We start from the raw sequence: 22539 nt of genomic DNA on the forward strand, positions 1-22539 counted from the left end.
CGGGCAGGCAGGTGCCAGTGGCCCTGGTGTGTGCCCAGCAGACGTGGACGACTGTGCAGCGTCCCCATGCTGCCGGCAGGCCTGCACCAACAGCCCCGGCGGGTACGAGTGTGGCTGCTACGCTGGCTACCGGCTCAGCGCCGACGGCTGCGGCTGTGACGGTGAGGGGCGGGGAGCGGGCAGCTGCTGCGGGGCCGCTGGGGTGGCCCCTTGCTGTGCTCCGCCCCAGGGCCTTGCTTGAGCACCTGCTGCCCGCACAGCCACGCGACCTCCCTGTGCCCCCCACTAGCGGTGTCTCGCTCACGGGCTGGGCCCGCGCCCCTGGCTGCTGCCACCCGGCCTCCCCCGGGCTGGTGTCCAATGTCACTCTGACGCTGGACACAGGAGGATGGCCGTGGAGCGGGCCTGCCCAAGCAGCTCTGGCCGTGGCCTCAGGCCAGTGGGCAGAGGCGGGGTGGGAGGGCCCCGCGTCCCTGACCCCCAGGGAATAGGCCCCAGCAGCCCCGGGTCTGCCTGCAGACGTGGACGAATGTGCATCCGGCCGCGGCGGCTGTGAGCACCATTGCACCAACCTGGCGGGCTCCTTCCAGTGCTCCTGCGAGGCCGGCTTCCGGCTGGATGAGGACCGCAGGGGCTGTGCCCGTGAGTCTCTGCCTCTCCCTGTGGGGACCCCACCTTCTCAGGCACCTGCTCCTGGTGCCCCCGTACTCCCCTCCCTGGCTGCATGGACCCACTTCAGTCCCGCCTCCCGCTCTGGGCCAGGCCCTGGGCAGCAGGAGGGGGAGGGGCTGGTTAGACGGGGCATCCTCCAGGGCAGGGTGCTGCCCGGGGGTCCTGGGTGGTCCAGCTCCTGCACTGCCCAGGTGACGCAAGGGATGGGGGACAGCGTTCAAGGGGAAGAGAGGCCCCGCCCCTGCCTCCCCCTTCCATGCTTGGTCAGGAGTGCAGCTGGGATGCCCCCTTGCCACCACCCTGAGGAGGGGTGCAGCAGGGGCTGCGGGTCGGAGCCCCGGGGGTGGGGCTCAGGCTCTGGGCTGCATCTGGGCACTGGGCACCAAAGGGCAGGAGGATCCAGTACCAAGGAGGACGGTGGGTGGCAGGGGCTAAGGGGCCTTTGTGACCCCACCCAGCCCTGGAGATCCCCGAGGTGGACCTGGACGGCCAGCTGCCCTTCGTGCGGCCCCTCCCGCACATTGCGGTGCTCCAGGACGAACTGCCTCACCTCTTCCAAGACGACTATGTTGGGGTCCAGGAGGAGGACGAGGCGGCCGCCGAGGCCCGGGCCGAGCACACGCTGATGGAGAAGTTTGGTGAGAGGTGGGCCCGGCCGTGGGGCTTCTGGTCTCAGGCACCACGGCCCACGCATGCTCAGCCCGGCCGCTGCCCACCCACTGGTCTTGGGCTTGAGGAAGAGCCTGGTAGTGGTCTTGTTTGACCAAGGCTCAGAGATGGTGCTGGGTTTGCACAGCATGTGTGGGGCTGAGCCTGGCTGGATGTCAGGCCCTGACGTTACCCCACCTCCGGCCCCACTGGTCTGCCCCAGTCTGCCTGGACGCCTCCTTCGGCCAGGACTGCAGCCTCACGTGTGACGACTGTCGGAATGGGGGGACCTGCCTCCCAGGCCTGGATGGCTGCGACTGCCCCGAGGGCTGGACTGGCCTCATCTGCAATGAGAGTGAGGACACAAGGTTGGGGGTGGTATGAGCCCCGGGGACCTGCAGGCGGCCACCCTGGCAGGGGTCCTGGGGACTGGCAGGGCCTGGCGTCTGCCCCTCGTGGATGGTCCAGGGCAAGCAGGCCAGCAACTAAGGCAGCGAAGGGGGTCTGACGAAGAGTGGCTGGTGGGCAAGCAGTCATGTCCATGTCCTGGGTGAGAGCAGCCATGACCCAGGCCACCGGCAGATCGGTAGCTGGAGTACTTTTGAGACCTGCTCTCCCAGCCCTGTCCGGTGACCCTGGGCCAGGCACACGGTGCTGGTCGGTGTCCAGGGCTCTGTGTGCTGAAAGCCCTGCCGAGAAGCTGGCTGTGCTGGATTTCAGAGGGCGAGGACACAGCGATTGATTAGTGATGTCTGCTGTGTGCTGGGGCAGGACTAGGGGCACGAGTGCCTCTGGTCTGTTGCTTCTGAATGGGGTGGCTCATACCCCGGGAGGGTTGCTCAGCATGCCTAGAGGGGCTGCTGGGCCCAGAGTCCTGCAGGCGGGTGACCCTCGCGCTTTGCCGTCCCTGCCTGCAGCTTGCCCTCCAGACACCTTTGGAAAGAACTGCAGCCTCTCCTGTGGCTGCCAGAACGGCGGGACCTGCGACCCTGCGACGGGCACCTGCCGCTGCCCCCCTGGCGTCGGTGGAGCCCGCTGTGAGGACGGTGGGTGCAGCCCCTCCTGGGACTCTGGAGTGTCCCCGGGGTGGAGGCGATGGAACGCGACTGCTCAGTAGGCCTGCTGGCTTCTCCTGGCCGCCTGCCTTCTGCGGGGTGGGGAGGGGGAAAGCAATGACGTGGTGAGAGCAGTGTAGCGTTTTCACTGTTTGCTTTTCCTGGGACCCCACGGGAGCACGTGCTGAAGACTTGGCAGAACAGCACTTTTGCAATGGGTTCCCCTGGAAGGTAGTGAGCTCCCTGTTCCTGGAAGCATTCAAGTAGAGCTCTTTGGTGGGTGGGTGGGATTTGTCTGGGCCTATGGCTGCACGGGACACATTGCTGTCCTTTCGAACTGGGGAGTGTCTACATTTTTGAATTTGAGAGTAGCCTTAGATAAATTTTCCAGGGGACTGAGGCTTTACCTTTAAGTCTGCAGACCTTTGAAATTCTGCCTCTTTTGCTGGAGATGTAGCTAATGTGTCGAGAATTTCTTGCCTTAATAAGGGGTAGTTTCAGTCCCTGGAGCCCGTCCCAGGGCTTCGGGGCGGCAGCCTCGCAGGGCTGTCCTCCTCCTCCCTCTGGTCGGACTCCGCGGCTCGTCCGCGTCCCTGCCCTTCCCTTTGAAACCCGCCGTGTAGCAGAAGCAGCGCCCCTGCAGCCTCTTGGTCAGCCTTCCCATGTCTGGGTTTCCTCTCCTTTCTCTTTTAAGGACGCTCGTGGATTAGGATAACCCAGGAGTCTCATCTGCAGATCCTGGGGATTTAGGCGTGGCCATATTTCGGGGTGACTGTTCCGCTCCTTGCAGGCCTTCGGGAGGCAGGACTGGGGCAGGAGCGAGCCCGAGGGAGGCACTTTGGCAGGGAAATCCAGATGCCCTCTCCTAGCCCCGGGGCCCCCTGAGCTTGGTCCTGGGATGCTGGCTGGCTGGGGCTGTGTGCCCTTCGTTCTCTGAAAGCCAGAGGTGGGGCTAGGTGACCACCGAGGGATGGAAGTCGGCATGTGGTAGACGGGGGTCAGACACAGGAGACCAGGGTGAGGTCTTTGTGCATCTCCCACGCGTATGCTGAAGAATGTGCTTGGCTTCGTGCCCCGGCCATTCTCCAGACCACAGACGCTGGGGAGACAGGCCAGCCGGGGCAGATGGCCATATCCCTGGCTCATCTTGTGTCTGCCCTGTTGTCATGGTGCCCTTGCCTGCCCCCGGGCCCCTCCCTGTCTGGGATGCAGAGTCCTCAGGCTGCTGGTGGCCCCAAAGCCCTCTGGCCCTGCCCTGGTGGCCTGGGCCCCTCCTAGCTCCTATGCTGGGCACAGGGGACCCTTGGAGCACCTCCACGGGTGTGGGGACGTGTCCAGGTGGGCACTCAAGGGACCCCGCATCCCACAGGCTGCCCCAAGGGCTTCTACGGCAAGCAGTGTCACAAGAAGTGCCACTGTGCCAACCGTGGCCGGTGCCACCGCCTCTATGGGGCCTGCCTCTGTGACCCGGGGCTCTACGGCCGCTTCTGCCACTTGGGTGAGTCCTCTGCCCTGGTGGCCTGTGTCCAGGGGGCGGGGGGGTTGCTGCACAGTAAGGCCGAGTGCTCCTGGGCCTTGCTGCCCACACTCAGGCTTGGGAGTGACTGTTCTGCAGAGGACCTGGGGCTCAGCGAGGTCCCTCCGCTGGCATGTGGGCTCCACCCCAGGGGCCCAGAGCTGTGTCCTCCGGTCTGTGCTGGCCTTCAGAGTGTCTCGGGGGGTGGTCCCCAGCCTTCTGACGCCTCCTAGCCCCACAACTGGGCTAACGGGTCGGCGGCAGTATGGGCAAAGGCAGGCCACCCTTGGAATCTTCTGGGGCATGGGGCTCACCTTGGCTTTTGGAGTTTCCTGGCAGCAAGGGTGAGTCCTGAGTCCCCAGTGGGGTCACCCCTCGCTGGCGGGCTGGTGGGGAACAGGTGGGGGATGATGAGCAGACTTCATCTGGGAGCTCCATACGGTACTTTGCCGGAAGGATTATTTAAAGGGGGAGGTTGAGGGGCGCCTGGGTGGCACAGCGGTTAAGCGTCTGCCTTCGGCTCAGGGCGTGATCCCGGCGTTCTGGGATCAAGCCCCACATTAGGCTCTTCCGCTATGAGCCTGCTTCTTCCTCTCCCACTCTCCCTGCTTGTGTTCCCTCTCTCGCTGGCTGTCTCTATCTCTGTCGAATAAATAAATAAAATCTTTAAAAAAATAAATAAATAAAAAAATAAAGGGGGAGATTGGGATTCCAAGAGTCTCCTGGCTGGGAGGTGGCGTGACCCGGGGCCAATGCCTGGACTTCGCTGAGACCGTTTCTCATCTATGAAATAGGCACAGTGGTCCCAGTGGCTGGGGCAGGCCGTGCCTCTCTGCGCGGCTCCTGGGGGGCTGGAGACCCTGGGACCCGGGAGGGGCTGGTGCACGCGGTAGGCAGGCCCCCCTCTTGGTTCTGTGGGTGCAGCCTGTCCGCCGTGGGTCTTCGGGCCCGGCTGCTCGGAGGAGTGCCAGTGCGAGCAGCGGAACACGCTGGCCTGTGACCGGAGGGATGGCAGCTGCTCCTGCAAGGCGGGCTTCCGGGGCGAGCGGTGTCAGGACGGTGAGTGCAGGGGTGCGGGGAGTCGGGGAGTCGGGGAGGGCCCCAGGCTGGCTGACTCTGCAGGCCCCTCTCTTCTCTCTCTTCTCGCCCCCTGCAGAGTGTGTGCCAGGCTTCTTTGGGCCCGGATGCCTACAGGCGTGTTCCTGCCCTCAGGGCATAGCCTGTGACCCCGTCAGCGGCCAGTGTGGGAAGCCGTGTCCTGCCGGCTACCAGGGGAAGGACTGTGACCAAGGTCAGTGGCTGGCCCCAGCGATGCCCAGGGTCGGGTGGGGTGTGGGTCCTCTGGCCCACGCTGGGCACCGGACCCCTGAAGTGCTGTACAGCTCCAGGGGCTGAGTTGGCCATGCAGCCTGGCCTACCCTGGTCGCGCAGTGGTGACCCTGCACTGGTCTGCCTGTCCCCGTGTCCTGGTCAGGGCTGCTAGGGCAGGAGTGAGTCTGTGTGCCTGGGGCCTGGCCCAGGGAAGGGGTCACGTCCTACAACGTTGTCCCCCCCCCCCTACTTGTTAGCTACAGCATGCTCAGGGTGCTGGGATTCGGGGGGCTGGCACTCCGTCCTGCTGGCTCTGAGTCTGCAGGACCTGGGCAGCTGCTCGGCGCGCAGCCTTGGGCTGGCGGTGCGGCATGGCGCGGGGCTGGAGGGAATGGGGGCAGAGCGGGGGGCCCGGCTGGAGGCCCGGGCCCATGTTGACACACCACAGACAGCCTGAGTCCGGGGGCAGCCCCGACCCCACTCACAGGGTGTGGGCAGCTGGGGACCACCCGTGGCACAGACAGCACAGCCATCTGCACCTGTCGGCCCTAGGGGCATGGGGACCACCGGGCCTGCAGGGTGACTGGTGTGAGCATGCCTCGGGGGCTGGCTGGCTCCACCTCCCCCTAGCCATGGCCTGTCCCCTCTGGGGAACAGGGAGGGGGCCCTGGGGACCCAGCCTGAGCTGAAGGGTCAGCATCTCCCTCTGCAGCCAGACCACGTCCCTTCAGAGTGGTGACCCCGTGCAGGGCTCTTGGGTCCCAGGGGTCCAGGAAGGGTGTGTGTGGGGTGCTGGGAACCCAGCCAGGACCACCCCCCCCAGCTTGGTGTGCACCCCAAGGGTCTCCGTGGTGTCTGGTGCCCTTTAGCTGCTGTTCTCCTGTCCCTACGAGCTCCCCACCCGGACCCCTGACTTCTCTCGGCTTCCCCTGTGCCCCTGCGGACACTCAGCCGAGCGCTGGTGCTCACGAGCACGCCCACACACCTGCATTGGCTTGCCGCAGCGGCCGGGAGCTCTCTCCGGAGAAGCGTCCATGCCGCCCGCCACCCTCCACCCTCTGCGGTGGCTTGTTAGCGGAGGGCTCCCCGCCGCCCTTCCCCGCCGCTTTGCCTTCTCGTTTTCCCTTTTTCTCTGACCGTCTCCTGTGCCCTAAGGGTGCACCGCAGGAAATGCCACACAGAGGTTATAGGAATGACGGGCTCCCCACTGTTGTTGGGTCTGGAAAGATTTACTACCCCAAATGCCTGTCTGCCTGGCTCCCCGAGGCCCACAGGATGGCTTCAGCGCTGCCGTGGGGCCTCCCATTCCCTGGTTCCCGCAGTGCGGAAGCCTGTGTGTGCGCGTCTCCAGTCCTGCGGACGTGCCTGCGCCTGCTGGGAGGTGGGCGGGTGCCCGCAGGCGATGGGCCCCCGGGCCGTGGTTCACCGGGCTGTGTCCTCAGTCCCCAAGCTCCCTGAGCTCCCTCACCTTCCTGGCTGCGAAGGCCCCAGGGCTGGGACTCCACCCATGCTGCTGACACTCTTTCCCTGGGATCCGCCTGTTCTCCCCACTCCCCCAGGGCTGCTTTGATCCTGTGAGCTCTGATCACAGCTGCTCCCTCCAGGACTGCGCCCGCCTTCCTGGGCCTGCGGGAGCTTTCCTTGCAGTCCTCGGGGAGCAGCTGCAGGACTGCCCAGGGTTACGGCCGGCCTGCCTGCTGGGGCACTTGGGGTGTGGGGGAGGCCGTGCCCAGGCTGGTCAGGGGCTTCCAGCGCTGGGGGCTCTGCCTGTCCCCACAGGGAGGCTCTGGGCTCCTGACACCCACGTGCTTCGCTGCAGTCCTGCTCCGGCACAGAGCACCTGGGCCAGTCCTTCTCAGGAGGGTCTCTCTCCTTGGTCTCTGCTCTTCCCCGGGGTCTTGCTGACCCTCTGCTGGGCAGAGGAGGAGGGGGACCCAGGACTCAGGGTCCTCCACATCCTCTTAATGTGCCTGGCTCCCGTGGCAGCCCCCATTCTGCTGGGAGAGGGTCGCAGCTGGGGTAAAGTGGTGTATGCAGACCCCCACCTCGCCCCATCCCATGCTCTTTGGGATTCTGAGACTGAGGGGCCAGATTTGTCCTGGGCTTCCTGGCTGGGTGGGGAGGGGGAGCTGCAGGGTACTCACAGAGTCCGTCCTGCACCCCCTTTCCCCTTTGCACGGTCAGCCCGAGCAGGCCCCTCCCTGCACGTGTGCTCAGTGCTCTGCCTGCTCCTGTGACCCCCATGGTCGCCAGGGGACCTGTCTGTGCCCAGCAGCTGTGCTGGGGCAGGAGGGCAGCTCCACCCATCTTGTTCCTTCCTGCAGAGTGCGCAGGGGGGACGTTCGGTGTGAACTGCTCAGGTTCCTGCTTCTGTGGGGGAGCACCCTGTGACCGGGTCACGGGGCAGTGCCTGTGCCCTCCAGGGAGGACTGGGGACGACTGTGGGGCAGGTGAGTGGCAGTGGTGGCCTGCTATACCCTCCCCGCCCTGTGCTATACAACTCTGGGTTGTCCCAGCCCTGGACCGTGTTTGGGGGTCCTGCAACCTGCAGACCCCGGGCCTGTCCTTAACAGCTGAGAGCCCACACCGTACCACCCTTGGGTCTGGGGGCTCCCTGGGCTGTCTGCCCACCGCCTGTCCTGGGACAGAGGCTCCTCTTCTGGAGGTGGTGCTCTGCTGGGGGGAGGGATTGGGGGTTCTCATGACCTGTTGCTTCCTCTCCCCTGAGCCGTGATGCGGGGTCAGTGCCATGTCAGACAGGGCCAGCAAGGCCCCGGGGAAGACTGACTGCCTGGGGGGGGGTGTCTAGATTGTCCCGAGGGCCGCTGGGGGCTTGGCTGCCAGGAGATCTGCCCTGCGTGTGAGCATGGTGCCGCCTGTGAGCCTGGGACCGGAGCCTGCCTGTGCCCCCCCGGTTACACGGGCAGCCGCTGCCAGGACTGTGAGTGCGGGGTCCCCCAACCTGAGTACGGTCAGCCCCTGGCCTGCGCCCCAGCCAGCCCACGGGCTGACCCTGCCCCATCCTGCAGCGTGCCCGGCAGGCTGGTTTGGGCCTGGCTGCCAGCTGAGGTGCCCCTGTGCCAACGACGGGCACTGCCACCCAGCAACCGGACACTGCAGCTGTGCCCCTGGGTGGACCGGCCTCAGCTGCCAGAGAGGTGGGTGGCCTGGGGCCCAGGGCTTGGGGTGGGGGCGCTGGGGCCAGCAGGAGGCCCCGTGCCTGGCCGGGCCTGTGCAGGCTGACCCGGGCCGTGTTGCAGCCTGTGACGACGGGCACTGGGGACCCGACTGCAGCCGGCGCTGTACCTGCAGCCCAGGCCATGGGAGTTGCGACGCAGTCAGTGGCCTGTGTGTGTGTGAGGCTGGCTACACAGGCCCGCGGTGCGAACAGCGTGAGTCCCGGCGCCCACAGCCACACTCCCATGCCCGTGCACGCACACACACACACGCAAGTACTGGGGGCTCTAGTCCTGTCCTTCTGTCCGGGGACAGGTGGATGGTCTCCTCCCCTGAGTTTCCCCAGCTGCCCCTGTCCTGCCAGGCCTAGGCGTCCCCCCACCCCCCCCCCAGACTGCCTGGGTCTGTAGGGTGCCCCTGGAGGAGCAGGCAGGGAGAGCAGGGAGCAGCCACCTGGCACCTGGAGGAGGGGAGGACCAAGGGCCATGACCTTCCGTGTCTCCCACCCCCCCAGGCTGGGGCAGATCCAGAGGTGATGCCTTTGGGTTCCTACCTCCCCCGGGGGCTGACTCAGTCCTTAGCGGGGCAGGGAAGCGGGGAGTGCCCCATGGTCCCCCCCACCCCCCGCTCCGCCTGGGATGCCAGAGGTGCAGGTGGGTCTCGGTCGGTCTCCCCCGCTCCTGCTGACAGTGGGCCGGGGCTGCGTGTCTCAGGGTGTCCCCAGGGCCACTTTGGGCCGGGCTGTGGGCGGCAGTGCCAGTGTGAGCATGGGGCAGCCTGCGACCATGTCAGCGGGGCGTGCACCTGCCCGGCCGGCTGGAGGGGAGCCTTCTGTGAACGCGGTGAGCTGGGGCGTGCCGGGGCTGGCGGGTGGACCCTGCCACCCTGGCCGTGTCCCATCACCACCCGCTCTCTGCAGCCTGCCCGGCGGGCTTCTTCGGCCTGGACTGTCGCGGTGTCTGTGACTGTGCCGCCGGGGCCCCCTGTGACTCTGTGAGCGGCTCCTGCCTCTGCCCTGCTGGCCGCCGGGGCCCCCGCTGTTCGCAGGGTGCGTGAGGCCCAGGCGGCCCTTGGGGCTGCAGGAGAGGGGCCGGGGCCTCTGTGCCAGGCCCCCCTCTGGGGGCCTCCTCCCGGGTGTCTGAAGCTGCCAGGCGGCCACTCTGGAAACGCTGTTTGCCCGCAAGGCCGGTGTGTTGGTCCCTCTGGGTGGCCACCCTGAGGTGTGCCCAGGCCAGAGGGAAGGGAAGGTTGCCCAGCTGCCCCAGACGTGCTGCAGCCCCTCCAGACCCTGATGGTCCCCTCCCTCCTGCAGCCTGCCCTGCCCCCACCTACGGACACAACTGTAGCCAGACCTGCTCCTGCTTCAACGGGGGCTCCTGTGACCCTGTCCACGGACAGTGCCGCTGTGGCCCTGGCTGGATGGGCCCCACCTGCCTGGAACGTAAGCCACCCCCCACCCCAGGAGTCTGGGACCAGGGATTGTTGTCAGCCCCTCCATGGGCCACACGGGGTCACGTGGGCGTGGGATACTGGTGGACAGGAGTCTCAGCAGGAGCGGTGGGCAGGGGGGCTGGGGGCCTGTCATGCCTCCACTGGCACCTGGCCCTGGGGGAGGGCAGGGAGGTGCCGGGCTCTGCAGGGCTGGGTTGGTGGGCCCGGGGTGGCCTGGGGCGGGTTGTCTTAGAGACAGGCCTGGGAGAGGTCCTCCCCACCAAGTCTGGTGTTGGGTTTTGGGGGGGACTGGAAGGTGCACAACCACCAGGCTGGCTCTCAATGGGGGAGAGGCGTCGGGCCCGCTGGGCTGGGCTGCTGCGAGCTGCTCCCCTCCTCCTGCAGCCTGCCCCACGGGCTCGTACGGCGAGAACTGTCAGCATGCCTGCCTCTGTCAGCACGGGGGCACCTGTGACCCCGTCTCAGGCCACTGCACGTGCCCGGAGGGCTGGGCTGGCCTGGCCTGCGAGGAGGGTGAGCCTGGGTCGGACAGAGGAGGTGGAGGGACCCGGGAGCCAGGGTGAGTGCCCCAAAGTATGCTGGCATGCCCCCCACTCTCTGTGGGCAGAGATGGCTTTCTGCCAGTAGGTCTGCGGTGTGACCTTCTCAAGGACAGGGGCCCGAGGCTCTGGGTGCAGGAAGCATGGGTGGGGTGGGGGTCTCCTGGGCCCTCGGGATGTGGGGCACTCCTGGGGTACTGTGCCCTGCAGAGTGCCTCCTGGGGCGCTTTGGAGCCGGCTGTGAGCACAGTTGCGGATGTCTCAATGGCGGCGTCTGTGACCGGCCCTCGGGCCACTGTCTCTGCCCAGCCGGCTGGACTGGGGACAAGTGTCAGAGCCGTGAGTGGGTCGGATTGGGGGCTGGGGTTGTGGGGGGAGTCCAGGGGGCCCCGCTGGTCCCCTCAAGGGGCGGCCTCAGCCTTGCTTCAGGGTGGAGGGCCCCGTGAGGTGGTCCCTTGGCAGGTGGGGGCAGGGGCTGCTGTGCGAGCTCCCAGGGGTCCCTGTGGGATGGGTGGGGGGTGTTTGGCCCTGCTCACACCCCTGGAGCAGGACTCAGCCCTCTGCCTTATTTCGCCCGGCGCAGCCTGTGCTGAGGGCACGTTTGGGGCACGCTGTGAAGAACGCTGTTCCTGCTGGCGGGGGGCCAACTGCCACCACGTGACGGGGGCCTGCCTCTGCCCCCCGGGATGGAGAGGCTCACGGTGTGAGAACGGTGAGACCCTCGGCGCCGCCAGCACCCACGGGGCCAGCTGCTAGGGTGGAGGGGGTGTTTGCACAGTGATCCCTCCGGGCTGCACTGGCCCCAGAGCCCCCCACCACCCCCAGCCCTGACTTCCTGCAGCCTGCCCGCATGGCTGGTTTGGAAAGGCCTGTGCCCAGCGCTGCCTGTGCCCGCCCAGCGCCCCCTGCCACCACGTCACCGGGGCGTGTCACTGCCCACCAGGCTCCACGGGTCCCGGCTGTGAGCAGGGTAGGTGACCCCACCCAGGGGGCAGAGCAGCTGGTGGCTGAGGCTATACGGACCCCGAGTTGCACCCGAAACCTCCACCCCCAGAGGCGGCCACATGGGGGGGTTGTTCCCGAGCTGGGCCAGGACTGACCTCTCCCGCCCGCACCCCAGCCTGCCCACCCGGCACCTTTGGGGAGAGCTGTGGGCATAAGTGCCATTGTCCCGGCGTGTCCCGGCGAGAACCAGGCCTGCTAGGCTGTTCTCAGGAGGCGCTGCTCATCCCAGGGCTGGGGGTGGGACGCCAGGGGGGCAAGGCCTGGCCCCTGACCTCTGGCACCTGCCCCTGTCCCTGCAGGGTGCCCCCCCGGGCGGTTTGGGCCTGGCTGTGAGCAGCAGTGTGGGTGTCTCCACGGAGGCTCCTGTGATGCAGCCACCGGGGCCTGCCTCTGCCCTGCGGGGTTCCTGGGGGCCGACTGCAGCCTGCGTGAGTGGCTGGGGGGAGGTCTGGGTGAATGGGGGAGGGACAGGGTGGCTGCTCCCTGGGCCTCAGTGGGCAGGGCCCCCCAGCCAGCCTGTGGGAGGACAGCCCCCTGACCGTCTAGCTTCCTGATTCTCCTGCTGGGCCTGACCCCGGGCTGGGCTAAGGTGGGGATGTCCGTGTGACCCCAGTGTCCCTGCCAGCCAGCTCTGTCCCCTCCCCCTCCCCCGATCCCCTGCCCTGGCCACGTCCAGCAGGCACTTGTGCACCTCTGTGCAGACGGAGGCCCGCTAGGCATCCCGCCCAGGAGAGCGCCTGTCTCTGAGTCATGGGGAACTTCCTGCCGGTCTGGGAGCCTGGATCGGCTGGGGGCAGTGGGGTGGGGGTAGCAGGGAGTCCCTGTCCCTGCAGAGCTGGCCTGGCCCCCAGCAGAACTGCGGGTGGAGGGGAGATGCCAGGGCGGGCAGGGGCACGGGAGGTCTCCACAGCCCATCCTGTCTCCGGACTGACATGGCAGAGGAAAGGGGAGCCGGCAGGAGTGGCCACCGTCCTGCTTCCTCCCGGCAGCCTGTCCACAGGGCCGCTTCGGCCCCGGCTGTGCCCACGTGTGCAGGTGTGGGCAGGGAGCAGCCTGTGACCCCGTGACTGGCAGCTGCACCTGCCCCCCTGGGAGGACTGGCGTCCACTGTGAGCACGGTGAGCGCCCGCTCTGCCTGCCCCTTCCACATTTCATGGATGCCACTGCATCAGCCTATGGGATGGGGGGTGGGGGGCGATGGGGAGAAGCCACGGGTCCCCCAGGGGAGAACCAGGCCCGAGAGCCGGGTGGCGCATTCACACCAGCAGCCTCCACTGACCCCGTCGAGTGGCTGGTGGGGCGCTGAATAGGTCCCAGCTCAGAGCCTCCCAGCAGGAGGGCCTAGTGGCTGTTTTGTCTGATGACAGAGCCAGCTCCCTGGCTCAAGTCCCTGTGGCACAGGGTCCTGCTGGCCCTTTCTGCTGGGCCCGGAGGCCGGGGACCCCAGGTGGAGGGAGTCCTGGAGTACAGGGCATGGTGGGGAAAGGGGGTGACCCCAGGAGCCGTCCTGGGGCTGCCACCCGTGATGGCACTCCTGGTCCCCGTGGCCACAGCTATGGCCCCTTGGCCTGGCTCCCACACCCTGGTAGGTCAGAGCACTCTGCCAGCCTTTGGTCCTCATCAAGGGGTCAGTGACCTCCCCCCCACGAGCCCCCCAGTTCTGAGCTTGTGGTAGCAGAGTCCTAAGCACTGTGACCTGGCTGCAGCTAGGCTGTGTCCAGGCCTCCAGGGACTACAGCAGTCATGGGTCAATCAGATTATGATCAGGGACCATCTGGAGAGTCTGGCAGCCCAGCCGCCTCAGCCTGGAGGATGTGCCTGTGCAGAGGGCCACCACCTCCAGGAAGTCTTCCCTAACCAGCTCCCTCCAGCTGGGCAAGCACTCCCTGCCCCTCCTCGGCACTCAGCCAGGCCTGGTGTTTGCGGAGAGGATGGATGAATGGGCAGGATGCGGCTGGTGTCAACTCCCTGGCACGTGGGCGCCTCGGGGCAGAGACTGGCCCCAGGAAGTGTTTGTTGAATGAAGGCCAGATGTGGGGACGTGTCCCCAGAGCGTGTCCAGCCCTGAGCCGGAGCACTGAGCAGTGTCTGACTTCTGCCCCCAGGCTGCCCTCAGAACCGGTTTGGAGTGAGCTGTGAGCGCGTGTGCTCCTGCAGGAACGGGGGCCTGTGCCATGCGGCCAATGGCAGCTGCTCCTGCGGCCTGGGCTGGACGGGGCCGCACTGTGAGCTGGGTGAGTGCGCGGGCCACGCCCTGATCGGGGAGGGGACTGGTCTGGACCCCCCAGGAGAGCACAGGGCTCAGGATCCTCTGTGTGGGGCTGCCGTGGGGCTGGGCAAGGTCCCCCGAGGTCGCGCGAATCAGGCTCGTGCCGGGGGCCGTCCCTCGGGCCCCCTGCTCTTCTGTGGCAGGAGGCTGACCTGCTGGCTCTGTCCCCAGCCTGCCCTCCTGGTTACTATGGTGCTTCCTGCCGTCTGGAGTGCTCTTGCCAAAACAATGGCACTTGTGAGCCCACCACGGGCGCCTGCCACTGTGGCCCCGGCTTCTACGGCCAGGCCTGCCAGCACTGTGAGTCCTGGGGTGGGGACCCCGGCCCCGGTGGCTGCTCCTCCCGCGTGGGAGGTCGGGACCAACGTGGGCTTCCGTGGCGATGGCCACTGTCCCTGTCCCTCCCCGTGGTGGCCGGTGAGATAAGGCCTGGCCCCACTCACTTTGGGACGTCAAGGCTGGAGGCCTCCGCCCAGGGTCCCATGCGAGCAGGTAGACCTCTCACCTAAGCCCCAGCCGTGATGGGGGGCCAGGCCTGGGTGGGAGAAAGGGGGAGCACGAGCCTCTGAACCAGGACTGAGGTAGGGGCTCTAACTGGGGTGTCTTTCAGCCTGTCCCCCCGGCTTCCACGGGGCTGGCTGCCAGGCAGCGTGTGAGTGTCGGCATGGGGCCCCCTGCCACCCCATCAGCGGCCAGTGTGTCTGCCCCTCCGGCTTCTCCGGCCAACTCTGTGAGAGGGGTGAGTGCTCCGTGTTCCCATGTGCTCCCTTGGCCCTATCCTGTCTGGTAGGGGACAGGACAGGACACTGAGTCCACTGCCCCCCACCAGGGTGTGAACCAGGCTCGTTTGGAGAGGGCTGCCGCCAGCGCTGTGACTGCGAGGCAGGGGCACCTTGCGACCCCATCACCGGCCAGTGCCTGTGTCCCCCGGGGCGCACAGGGGCCGCTTGTGACCTCGGTGAGTCTGGGGTCGCGCTCAGCGGAGCACGGGCATGGGTTTCCGCTGGTGGCAAGGATTGCTTGTGTAGGGGGAGCCTCAGCTGTGCTCTCCCCTGGCCTGTGCTCCGTGCCCCCCTGTGCCGGTCCCACCCCTCTGCAGGCAGGCGCCCAGCATGGGGCTCCTGCTCAGGAATGTCAGGGCCTCCCCTGCTCTCTGGCCAGAACGGGGCCCTGTGAGGTGGGAAGGAGACCTTCCCGGTCTGCCAGCCTGCTCGGACATAGGAGGGGCTGTCCCCTGCCGCCGCATACATGACCTCGTGTGTTTGTCTTGACCTGGGGAGGAGCATCCCTGACTGCCAGGCCCCCTAGGTCAGCCTCGGGGCCGGGCAGGCGCCCAGCGCCTGGAGCTTTCCCACATGGGAGGCCCGCGCAGGGCAGGAAGAGGGAGGGATCCCTACCCAGAGGGCCTGGGGCGCCCGGGGCAGAGCAGGCAGGAACGGCCCTCAGGCCCGTGTCTCCCACGGCCTTCTTCCTGCAGACTGCACCCCGGGCTTCTTCGGGCCGGGCTGTGCCCTGCGCTGCAGCTGTGGGGCTGGGGCTGCCTGTGACCCCGCCAGTGGGCGGTGCCACTGCGTGGACGGCTACCTGGGGCCCACCTGTCAGCAAGGTGAGTTAGGCTCCCCAGGGGGAGGCAGGAAGACAACACGCTCCCCAGCCCTTCCCCGGCGGGAACCCCGTCCCTCCTCCCCACACACAGGTGGTCGGCCAGGCTAGCTGGTGAGAATGTCGCCATCCCCGCGCGGTGCCCGCAGTGTCCACACGGCTTCTCACGCGCCAGGTGTGGACCTCGCAGCTGCTGGACGGTGGGGCAGGGTTCTGCAGCGCCAGCAGCCCCCCGCAGCCCCCCGCAGCCGTGTGGGCGGGGCTAGGTGACGCAGTGTAGGTGGGCGCTGACCCAGCCCTTCGCCCCCTCCCCGCCTTGCGCTGCGTGTGCGTGAAGCCGGGCGTGATGGTGCGCCCGTGCGTACGTGCGCTGCAGTCTGTGTACTAAGCCCTGTGGGTGTGCACGCAGTGCCGGTAGGCAACACCCTGCCCCGACCCTGGGCAGTGGGGGAGCGCGCAGTGACAGCACCTTGGCCTCTCGGTCCCCCCGGCCCCTGGGGGAACACGCATCTGCAGGCAGAACTCGGGGTGCCCCTGGAGCCCCCTGGTCAGCTTGCCCAGGCCTAGCCTGCTGAAGGGAGGGGAGCTGTGTGCTGAGAGGGTCGCGTCTGGCCTGCGGGGACAGGCTCCGTGGACAGGTGAAGCAGGGAGCCAGAACGAGAGTGGGGAGTCCAGACGGGTCTGCAGCCTGGGAACCCCACATGCGGGCTGGTTGTTGCGTGTGCCTGTTTTTGAGCCGCTGGGAGGCAGCCCTGGCCCAGGACTGTTAGGCGCCCCAGGGGCAGGGTCTCAGGGCGGGCGGGCGGGCGGGCGTTGGAGGCGCGGCTGGCAGGGCTGCGGCTCAGACCCGAGCGCCACCCACGGCGGCATCTGGTGGTCATCTGTGGTACTGCACTGCAGACCCCTGTGCGGTCCGGGCGGCCTGGACTGGTACTGGGGTCTCGGACCTGGCTCATCCTTCAGGCGGGTGGGAAGGAGGAGAGGCAAGGCTGTGCTGCCTTGCAGTCCTGGGCCCTGCCCCCTGCCCTGGAGTGGACTGGCGGGGTTCTAGTAAAGCACCTCCCAGCCCTCCATGCTGCTGTGCTTGGGGGAACTGGGAGCTGTCATTTGGGGAGGGGGGAGGCCTCACTATTTGCATAGGTGTGAGCAGGGAAGAGGCTTTGCCAGGGAGGACCCAACGGGCCTATGTGGGAGACTGGCGCTTGCATTTGGGGCATCCTTGGCCTGTTACCAGCAGACTGAGGCCAGAGGAGGGATGAAGATTGCCCACTTATATATAGTTTGGGCCCCATAGGGCAGCGGAGGATCCAGAACCTGGACCTCAGAGATGAGGTCAGGCAGAAGCTGGGGAGGAAGGGGGGGCCGTCTCCCCTCTGGGCTGGAGCTGGAAGGGCAGGAGGGGACACGGGAAGTGTGAGCCCCGAATTCTGGCAGCTTCAAGAGTTCCCACCGGCCCTGGCGCTGACGCTCCTTTCCCCTGTCCCTGCAGCGGCCTCACACCCAGCTTCTCACGGACCAGCACTTGGGCTCAGCAGCAGGGCAGAGAAACACTAGCTCAGAGGCAGCCCCCAAGCAGGCCCGTCTTCCAGGCGCTTTGGTGTGACCGAGGAGGGGCGCCTGTGGGCCGGCCAGGACTCCAGCCCCAGACTGTGCCCGGCCCTGCGGCCTCTCGCTGGGCAAGGATCGGCTGGCCACGGGGAGCGAGGCGCTGCCTGCCCTAGCTCCAAGGAGCCCGGGCGAGTGGGCCTGGCCTCGGGCTGCACAGCCACACAGCCGCGCTGGCCGCACGTGCTGAGGAAGCCCCCCCGCCGCCCCCCTGCCGCCCCCTCCACGGCCCTGGGTGAGGACCGAGGGCGGCGTGGGTGCAGGCGCAGGCAGGGGGGGCCTTCTGAGTAGGTTCTTGTGGTGCTAGGCCTGGGGCTGCTGCGCTCAGCCTGTTGACCCCCTGTATTTATGGAGACGTATTTATGGGCAGCTGGCCACGCCCCCTGCACCCCTGGGCACCGGAAGGCTGCCCGCCCCTGCCTGCCCCAGGAAACCCTGCTGCGGGACTTTGGCGCCCCATGGGGTCTCTGGGTGGCGGGCTCCGGTACCTGTGAAATCCAGAAACTTAAGAAAGAAGCCGCTGCTTCCTCGTGGCCTGTGCGTTCACTGCTTTGGGCTCGCCGTGCTGGCCTCCCAGGGCATCAGTGTGTGTGGACAGGAACCTCCCCCGGGCCAGGGAGGCCCCACAGGCGCTGGGCCCCATTTGGTCCCTGCCCCTCCCTAGGGGTGGGGGTGGCGTACGAGGAGAGCTGGGGTTTGTCCTGGTTCTTGGTGCTCTAGGGGGGCACGCGGGGGCTGGTCTGTGTGTGGGAGCATGGCCCCATGGGGAGGAGGCTGGCCCGAGGGCAGGGTGATGGGGGGTCAACATGGGCACCCCACCCCTCCTGTCTTCAGGGTGGAAATGGCGGCGGGGGGGGTGAAGAGCATCCCAGGGGCGGGGTGGCCAGTGGACTGGGCTGGACCCAGATGGCCACACCAGCACTTAGGGTCTGGGCTGGAGTCCCCGGTGCCCCTCCCCAACACCAGCCCAGCTAGCGCTTACCTTCAGGCCAAAGGACCTGGCGGAGTGAAACGAGGAGGGTTCTAGCAGCCGCATCCCCTTAAACAGACACCTAGGGAACGGCCCATAGCAGAGAGAGCCAGTTACTGGGCGTTCACGTACGTGGGATGAATGTCTCTGGAGGGGATGGGGCCAGGCCAGGGACCGTACAGAAGAAGCCGGTACAGGAACAGTGGTGAGGGCAGCCCGGCGCGGCTGGACCGCGGGCTCTGCGGTGCAGGGCGCTCTGCTGGAAAGCGGCAGGGAGGCTCGGAGGGAGAGGACGTCTCCGGAGGCTAACAGCACGGAGGGGAGGCGTTGACCTCCTTCTAACTGAAGCTCTAGACAAGAGGAAAACTTGACCGGAAGCAACACCAGAAGGTGAACGACCTCAGACTGAAAGCACTCGACGTGGCAGAACAGGGGTGAGAATGCCACGGTCTGAAGAATCTTAAGGAAATCACCAGCAAGGAGAGATCCTAAAAGGCCCAGGAAAGAACAGAAACCCGCGTGGCATCAGCCTTCACAACAGAAACTCCGGAAACCGAGAGAGTGCCGTTCTGTTCTCAAAGCACTGAAGAAAAAGTTTTGAAACTCGAAATGTATGTGCTGTTAAAGTGTCTGAAAAACAAAGCCCGGATTCCTCTTGGGGCTTACCCTCAAAAGCCAGAGCTGAAACCAGAGCTGAAAACATGCCAGCAAGGAGAGCAAGAAACACAGCAGGTGCGGTGGGGAGGTGAGAGTCCCCGAGTCACCTGGTCGAGTCACCTAGTCGCAAAAAGAAGTAACCATTCACAGCGACCTATGGCAGGGGTGCGGGAGCAGGGGCGCCGGAGCAGGGGCTGGGAGAGGGCCCCGGGACCCTCCCTGCTGGCGAGCGACGCGGAGAGACCACCGATGCTGGCTGGCGAGGGAGCGCACCTGCGTGCGTTTGCGTCATAGGAAGACAGGTGTGCCCCCTGCAAGAACACTGGTGGGCGGGCAGCCTTTCAGCCCCGGCGGGGGGGGGCATGTCCTCGCGCTGGTGGAAGGTGGGGAGAGAGGGAGGACAAGCGGAGTAAGAGAGCAGATCCACAAAGCCCATACAGGGGACAAGGGACGGTCTAAACTCCGGTCCCAGGGCTGCGTGAGACGCTCGCTGCTCAGCGGTATTTGAACTGTGAAAGACGCCCCTAGAACGATGGACGGAGACGCCCGCAGAGTAAGTCAAAAGAAAGCGGGCTGCGAGCTTTACTGTTTCGGAGGGAGACGCATCAGAAGTGGCGGCATGGAAGTCCGTGTGGGGACGTGTGCGCGAAGCAGCGGCGGCTCGGAGACTCCTGGGACTGATGCTGTAACAGCGGGAAGTAAACTGTGCGAGCTGCTGATTTTGACGTGCTCTTTAAAAATAAAACAGTAACTAGGTCAAGCGAGCAGGACGTAAGCGAGGAAGAAAGGGTAGTGAGCTTCAACAGATGCGGCCGATCGATACTGCGGCTGAGGCTATGCATGCATCAAATTCGTAAACCCGGAATGCACGTCTATGTATGAACGTCACACTCACAAATGCAGAGTGGTGCCACACTTAGCAAAACCAGCATTCCTTTGAAGGTGAGTAAGGAAGACAAGAGCAAGCAAGATTGATGATTTTTTAAACACAGACAAAACACAGGAGGAAGAACTGACTCACCGAAACGACGGACAGTAAGAGCTCAAATACTAGGAGTGACCACGTACAAGGAACTTGAAATTTTTTAAAAAATGGGTAAGTTTTAAGAGAAAATATGAAATGCCAGGATTGGTGTTGGTAGAAATAAAAAACCGTGAATAAACCAATAACATAAGTAAATGCAAACAGTAACGGGAGCCTATCGGCCCCCCGGGAGTGCCTGAGACGTCGGCCGGGGTGGGTGGGTGTGCCACAGTTTCCGGACACGGTGAAGCTGTCTAATGTGAATTGTTCCGGAATCTCTAAAAAGAAGAAGAGCAGCTCACCTCATTTCATGAGGCCGGTCTAACCTGGTTCTTAAACCAGCTGAGGGAGGTACCAGGAGAGATGACAGACTCGTTACGTGTATGCAGAAATCTCCATCCTAGATATTAGTTTCTCAAATACACATATATTTTTAAAGATTTATTTATTTGAGAAAGAGAAAGAAGGAGCACCCACGAGCAGGATGGACAGAGGGAGAGAGAGAATCGCAAGCAGACTCCTCGTGGAGTGCAGAGCCCAGTGTGGGGCTCGATCTCACGACCCCGAGATCATAACCTGAGCTGAAATCAAGAGTACCCGACTGAGCCGCCCAGGCTCCCTGCCGCTCAAGACTATTTTATAAAGAATATCAACTCGATCCAACGGGCATTGCACTTGAGTAAAATGCCAGGACAACCTAATGCCCCAAAATGCACTGACGTATTTGGGGAGACGAGTGATCGGATGATTGTCCGCCGGAAGCAGAAAGAGTATTCTACAGAATTCAGCATCTCTTTAGGATATAAATTCTCGGAAGGCGGGGGTGGGTACAGACAGGCGCTTTGTTGACAATGGTCATGCGCCAAGAATGTCTTGCAAGTCTGGTGGAGAAACCAGGGTCTCAAGTCTCTGTGAGCGAAGGCCTGCCCGCCGCTCGCGCCCGCCCAGCACACGCTGGGGCCCTGCCGTCTCCTGCCTGCGCTGTCCACCTCCCCGACCCTGACCCGGGAGCCCCCAGCTCTGGCCGTCCCTCCCCCGCGAGAACGCAGTCTGGGAGATGTGGCTCTGCTCACTCCACGCTGGACCCCCTGGATGGACGGCGCCTGCGTAGGGCCCCGTAAGCGCTGTGGAAGGAGCGAACAACTTCCCTGGGAGGGAGACTGGACGCCAATGTGTTTCCTGCCCCCCCCCCCCCAGCAGAGCTCCCCAGGCTCTGCTCGCCGAGAGCTAGAAACTAGGATGTGAGGCTGTGGGGAAGAGAGAACCCTGCTCGGGGGCACAGGACCTGGGACGCAGAAGAGCCCCAGACACGTGAGATGACTAGGAATCGGAGTGGGGCATAAAGAGCATGGAGAGCCTCTGAAACATGTGAAACCTATAGAGATCGGTAGAGCTTCCGCAGAGGCCGTGATGCGTACCGCGTACGGCATCCCTCAACGCGGCCACAAGACCCATCTGTGCCCGCGGGTTTATCTGGCAAAAGTTTGCGTGAAGCCCCGATCCAGATTAGGATCCCTGCGAGGGGCGGAGGGCCCCCGATCTGATGCGACCCCAGTCCCAAGAAAGCCCCCCAGCAAGGGGCTGACAGGTGACAGCTGGGGGGAGGGGGTTGGGATGTTTACCACACGCGGGGGGCTGATCTTGGGACCAGTGTCAGTGACCAAGTGTGATGAAGTGTGCGGGATTCACGGATGCCCAGGGCCCACAAAGGTCTGGATGGAGATGACCTGCACGCCTAAGGGGCAAGAGTCAGGGGGTCCAGGGGCTCTCGTCGTCGTGGCGTGGGGCATGGGGAGCCCCAGGCACTGCTGGGGTGGACACCTGGGGGCGCTAGATGTCTTTAGGGCCTGGCTGCAGTGGCCCCCACCAGCCACCAGGGCCCTCAAGGGAAGTGGGTCCTCCCTGCAGAAAGGCCCTGGAATGTTGCGGAGTGGTTCTAACAGCAAGTGGGTGGGCTGGGACACCTTGGTGTCTGTTCCCACTGGGCTCCACTGGGGTTGGCTTACGTCCTGGGAAGCTCGGATGGCCCCTAGCAGTGGGCAGAGGCTCTGGGGTCTTGTTTCCCCACCTGCAACAAAAGGGGCAGTGCAGCTGGCTGGGAGGAGGGGCTAGACGGCCTCTGGAGACCCCACCCCAGCACAGCAGGTGTGCTGGGGCTCCCCAGGACGCCCTGGTGTCTGGGGGTGGGCAGCAGAAAGATCGTTTAAGGTCTTAGGACCAGCTCTGCTGGAAGGCAAGTCAGAGCAGCCTCAGCCTGGGGAGGGCCAGGGTCTGGGCTGGCCTGTCCACCCCCAGGAAGGGACCCCAGACTGAGCAGAGGACCCTCAGGGGTGTCGAGTGGGCACTCGCGCCAGGGAAAGCTTTGGCCTTCCTCTCTTCCCGTCCACCTCCCGTCCTGTCCACCCGGGCCCCCTCCAGACCTCGAAGCAGCAGGGCCTTGTGCTTCCTGATTCTTCTCTGCAGGGTGTCCGTCCTGAGCTGGCAGCCCCCCCCCCCGCAGTCCCTACCCCCCATCCGGTGACATCCCTCCTCCTGGCTAAGCATTCTTCCTGTCTCCTTGGGAGGTAGAGGGGGCTTCAGCCACTGCACGGACCAAAGAGGACCCCAGGCTGTGTCTGGGCCCCAGGTCAGGACATTAAGGACGTGGCCCCTGGGCCGTCCAAACTCTCTCTGCCCATTCACTGAAACTGTCCCAGGCAGAATGGGCAGTAGACAGGCCTGCCCTCCCCGTTCAGGGGATCAGCGGTGAGAGCAAGCAGGCGGGCCTCCTTCGGAGGAGCTGGGCTGCCACAGAGATGCTCCCCCCTCCCCTGCGGGGCACACACACGCACACACAAATGCGCATGCGCGCGCCCATGCCCAGCCCGGCCAGCCAGCTCGCCCCCACCGCGGGTCTGGGGAAAGAGCAGGGAGTTCACCTAGCTCACAGGTGGGGAAGTCCGGGTCCCAAATTCCCAGCCATACAGGAAGTGGGAGGAGCTTACCCCGGGGCTGGCTCCAGAGAACCCCCACCCTGCAGCCGTCCCGGAGCCCCGAC

The 22539-nt window shown here is 65.4% G+C and overlaps 1 protein-coding gene across 7 annotated transcripts in view; it reads left to right on the forward strand.

Annotated features, from left to right (window-relative positions):
• MEGF6 (multiple EGF like domains 6) overlaps positions 1–17384 on the forward strand; it is an 88357-nt gene extending 70973 nt beyond the window's left edge. For 3 of the 7 annotated variants that reach the window (XM_087858560.1, XM_087858561.1, XM_087858565.1), the window contains 27 exons: positions 42–161; positions 520–642; positions 1131–1310; positions 1544–1675; positions 2238–2366; positions 3745–3873; positions 4816–4950; positions 5048–5182; positions 7527–7652; positions 8012–8143; positions 8232–8360; positions 8463–8594; positions 9093–9221; positions 9299–9427; positions 9692–9820; positions 10216–10344; positions 10581–10709; positions 10954–11082; positions 11212–11340; positions 11675–11803; positions 12365–12493; positions 13481–13609; positions 13816–13944; positions 14255–14383; positions 14474–14602; positions 15122–15250; positions 16736–17384. In XM_087858560.1, the coding sequence (XP_087714686.1) occupies positions 42–161; positions 520–642; positions 1131–1310; positions 1544–1675; positions 2238–2366; positions 3745–3873; positions 4816–4950; positions 5048–5182; positions 7527–7652; positions 8012–8143; positions 8232–8360; positions 8463–8594; positions 9093–9221; positions 9299–9427; positions 9692–9820; positions 10216–10344; positions 10581–10709; positions 10954–11082; positions 11212–11340; positions 11675–11803; positions 12365–12493; positions 13481–13609; positions 13816–13944; positions 14255–14383; positions 14474–14602; positions 15122–15250; positions 16736–16800 (3473 nt within the window). In that variant the 3' untranslated portion in view covers positions 16801–17384. The remainder of the gene's footprint in view (positions 1–41; positions 162–519; positions 643–1130; positions 1311–1543; positions 1676–2237; positions 2367–3744; positions 3874–4815; positions 4951–5047; positions 5183–7526; positions 7653–8011; positions 8144–8231; positions 8361–8462; positions 8595–9092; positions 9222–9298; positions 9428–9691; positions 9821–10215; positions 10345–10580; positions 10710–10953; positions 11083–11211; positions 11341–11674; positions 11804–12364; positions 12494–13480; positions 13610–13815; positions 13945–14254; positions 14384–14473; positions 14603–15121; positions 15251–16735) is intronic. The other 4 variants (XM_087858563.1, XM_087858562.1, XM_087858564.1 and 1 more) reach the window with 4 other exon arrangements.
• The last annotated feature ends 5155 nt before the right edge of the window (positions 17385–22539 follow it).

The sequence above is a fragment of the Ursus americanus genome, chromosome 33, assembly GCF_024610735.1.
Source record: "Ursus americanus isolate L20-20 chromosome 33, mUrsAme1.1.p, whole genome shotgun sequence".
Lineage (NCBI taxonomy): Eukaryota > Metazoa > Chordata > Mammalia > Carnivora > Ursidae > Ursus > Ursus americanus.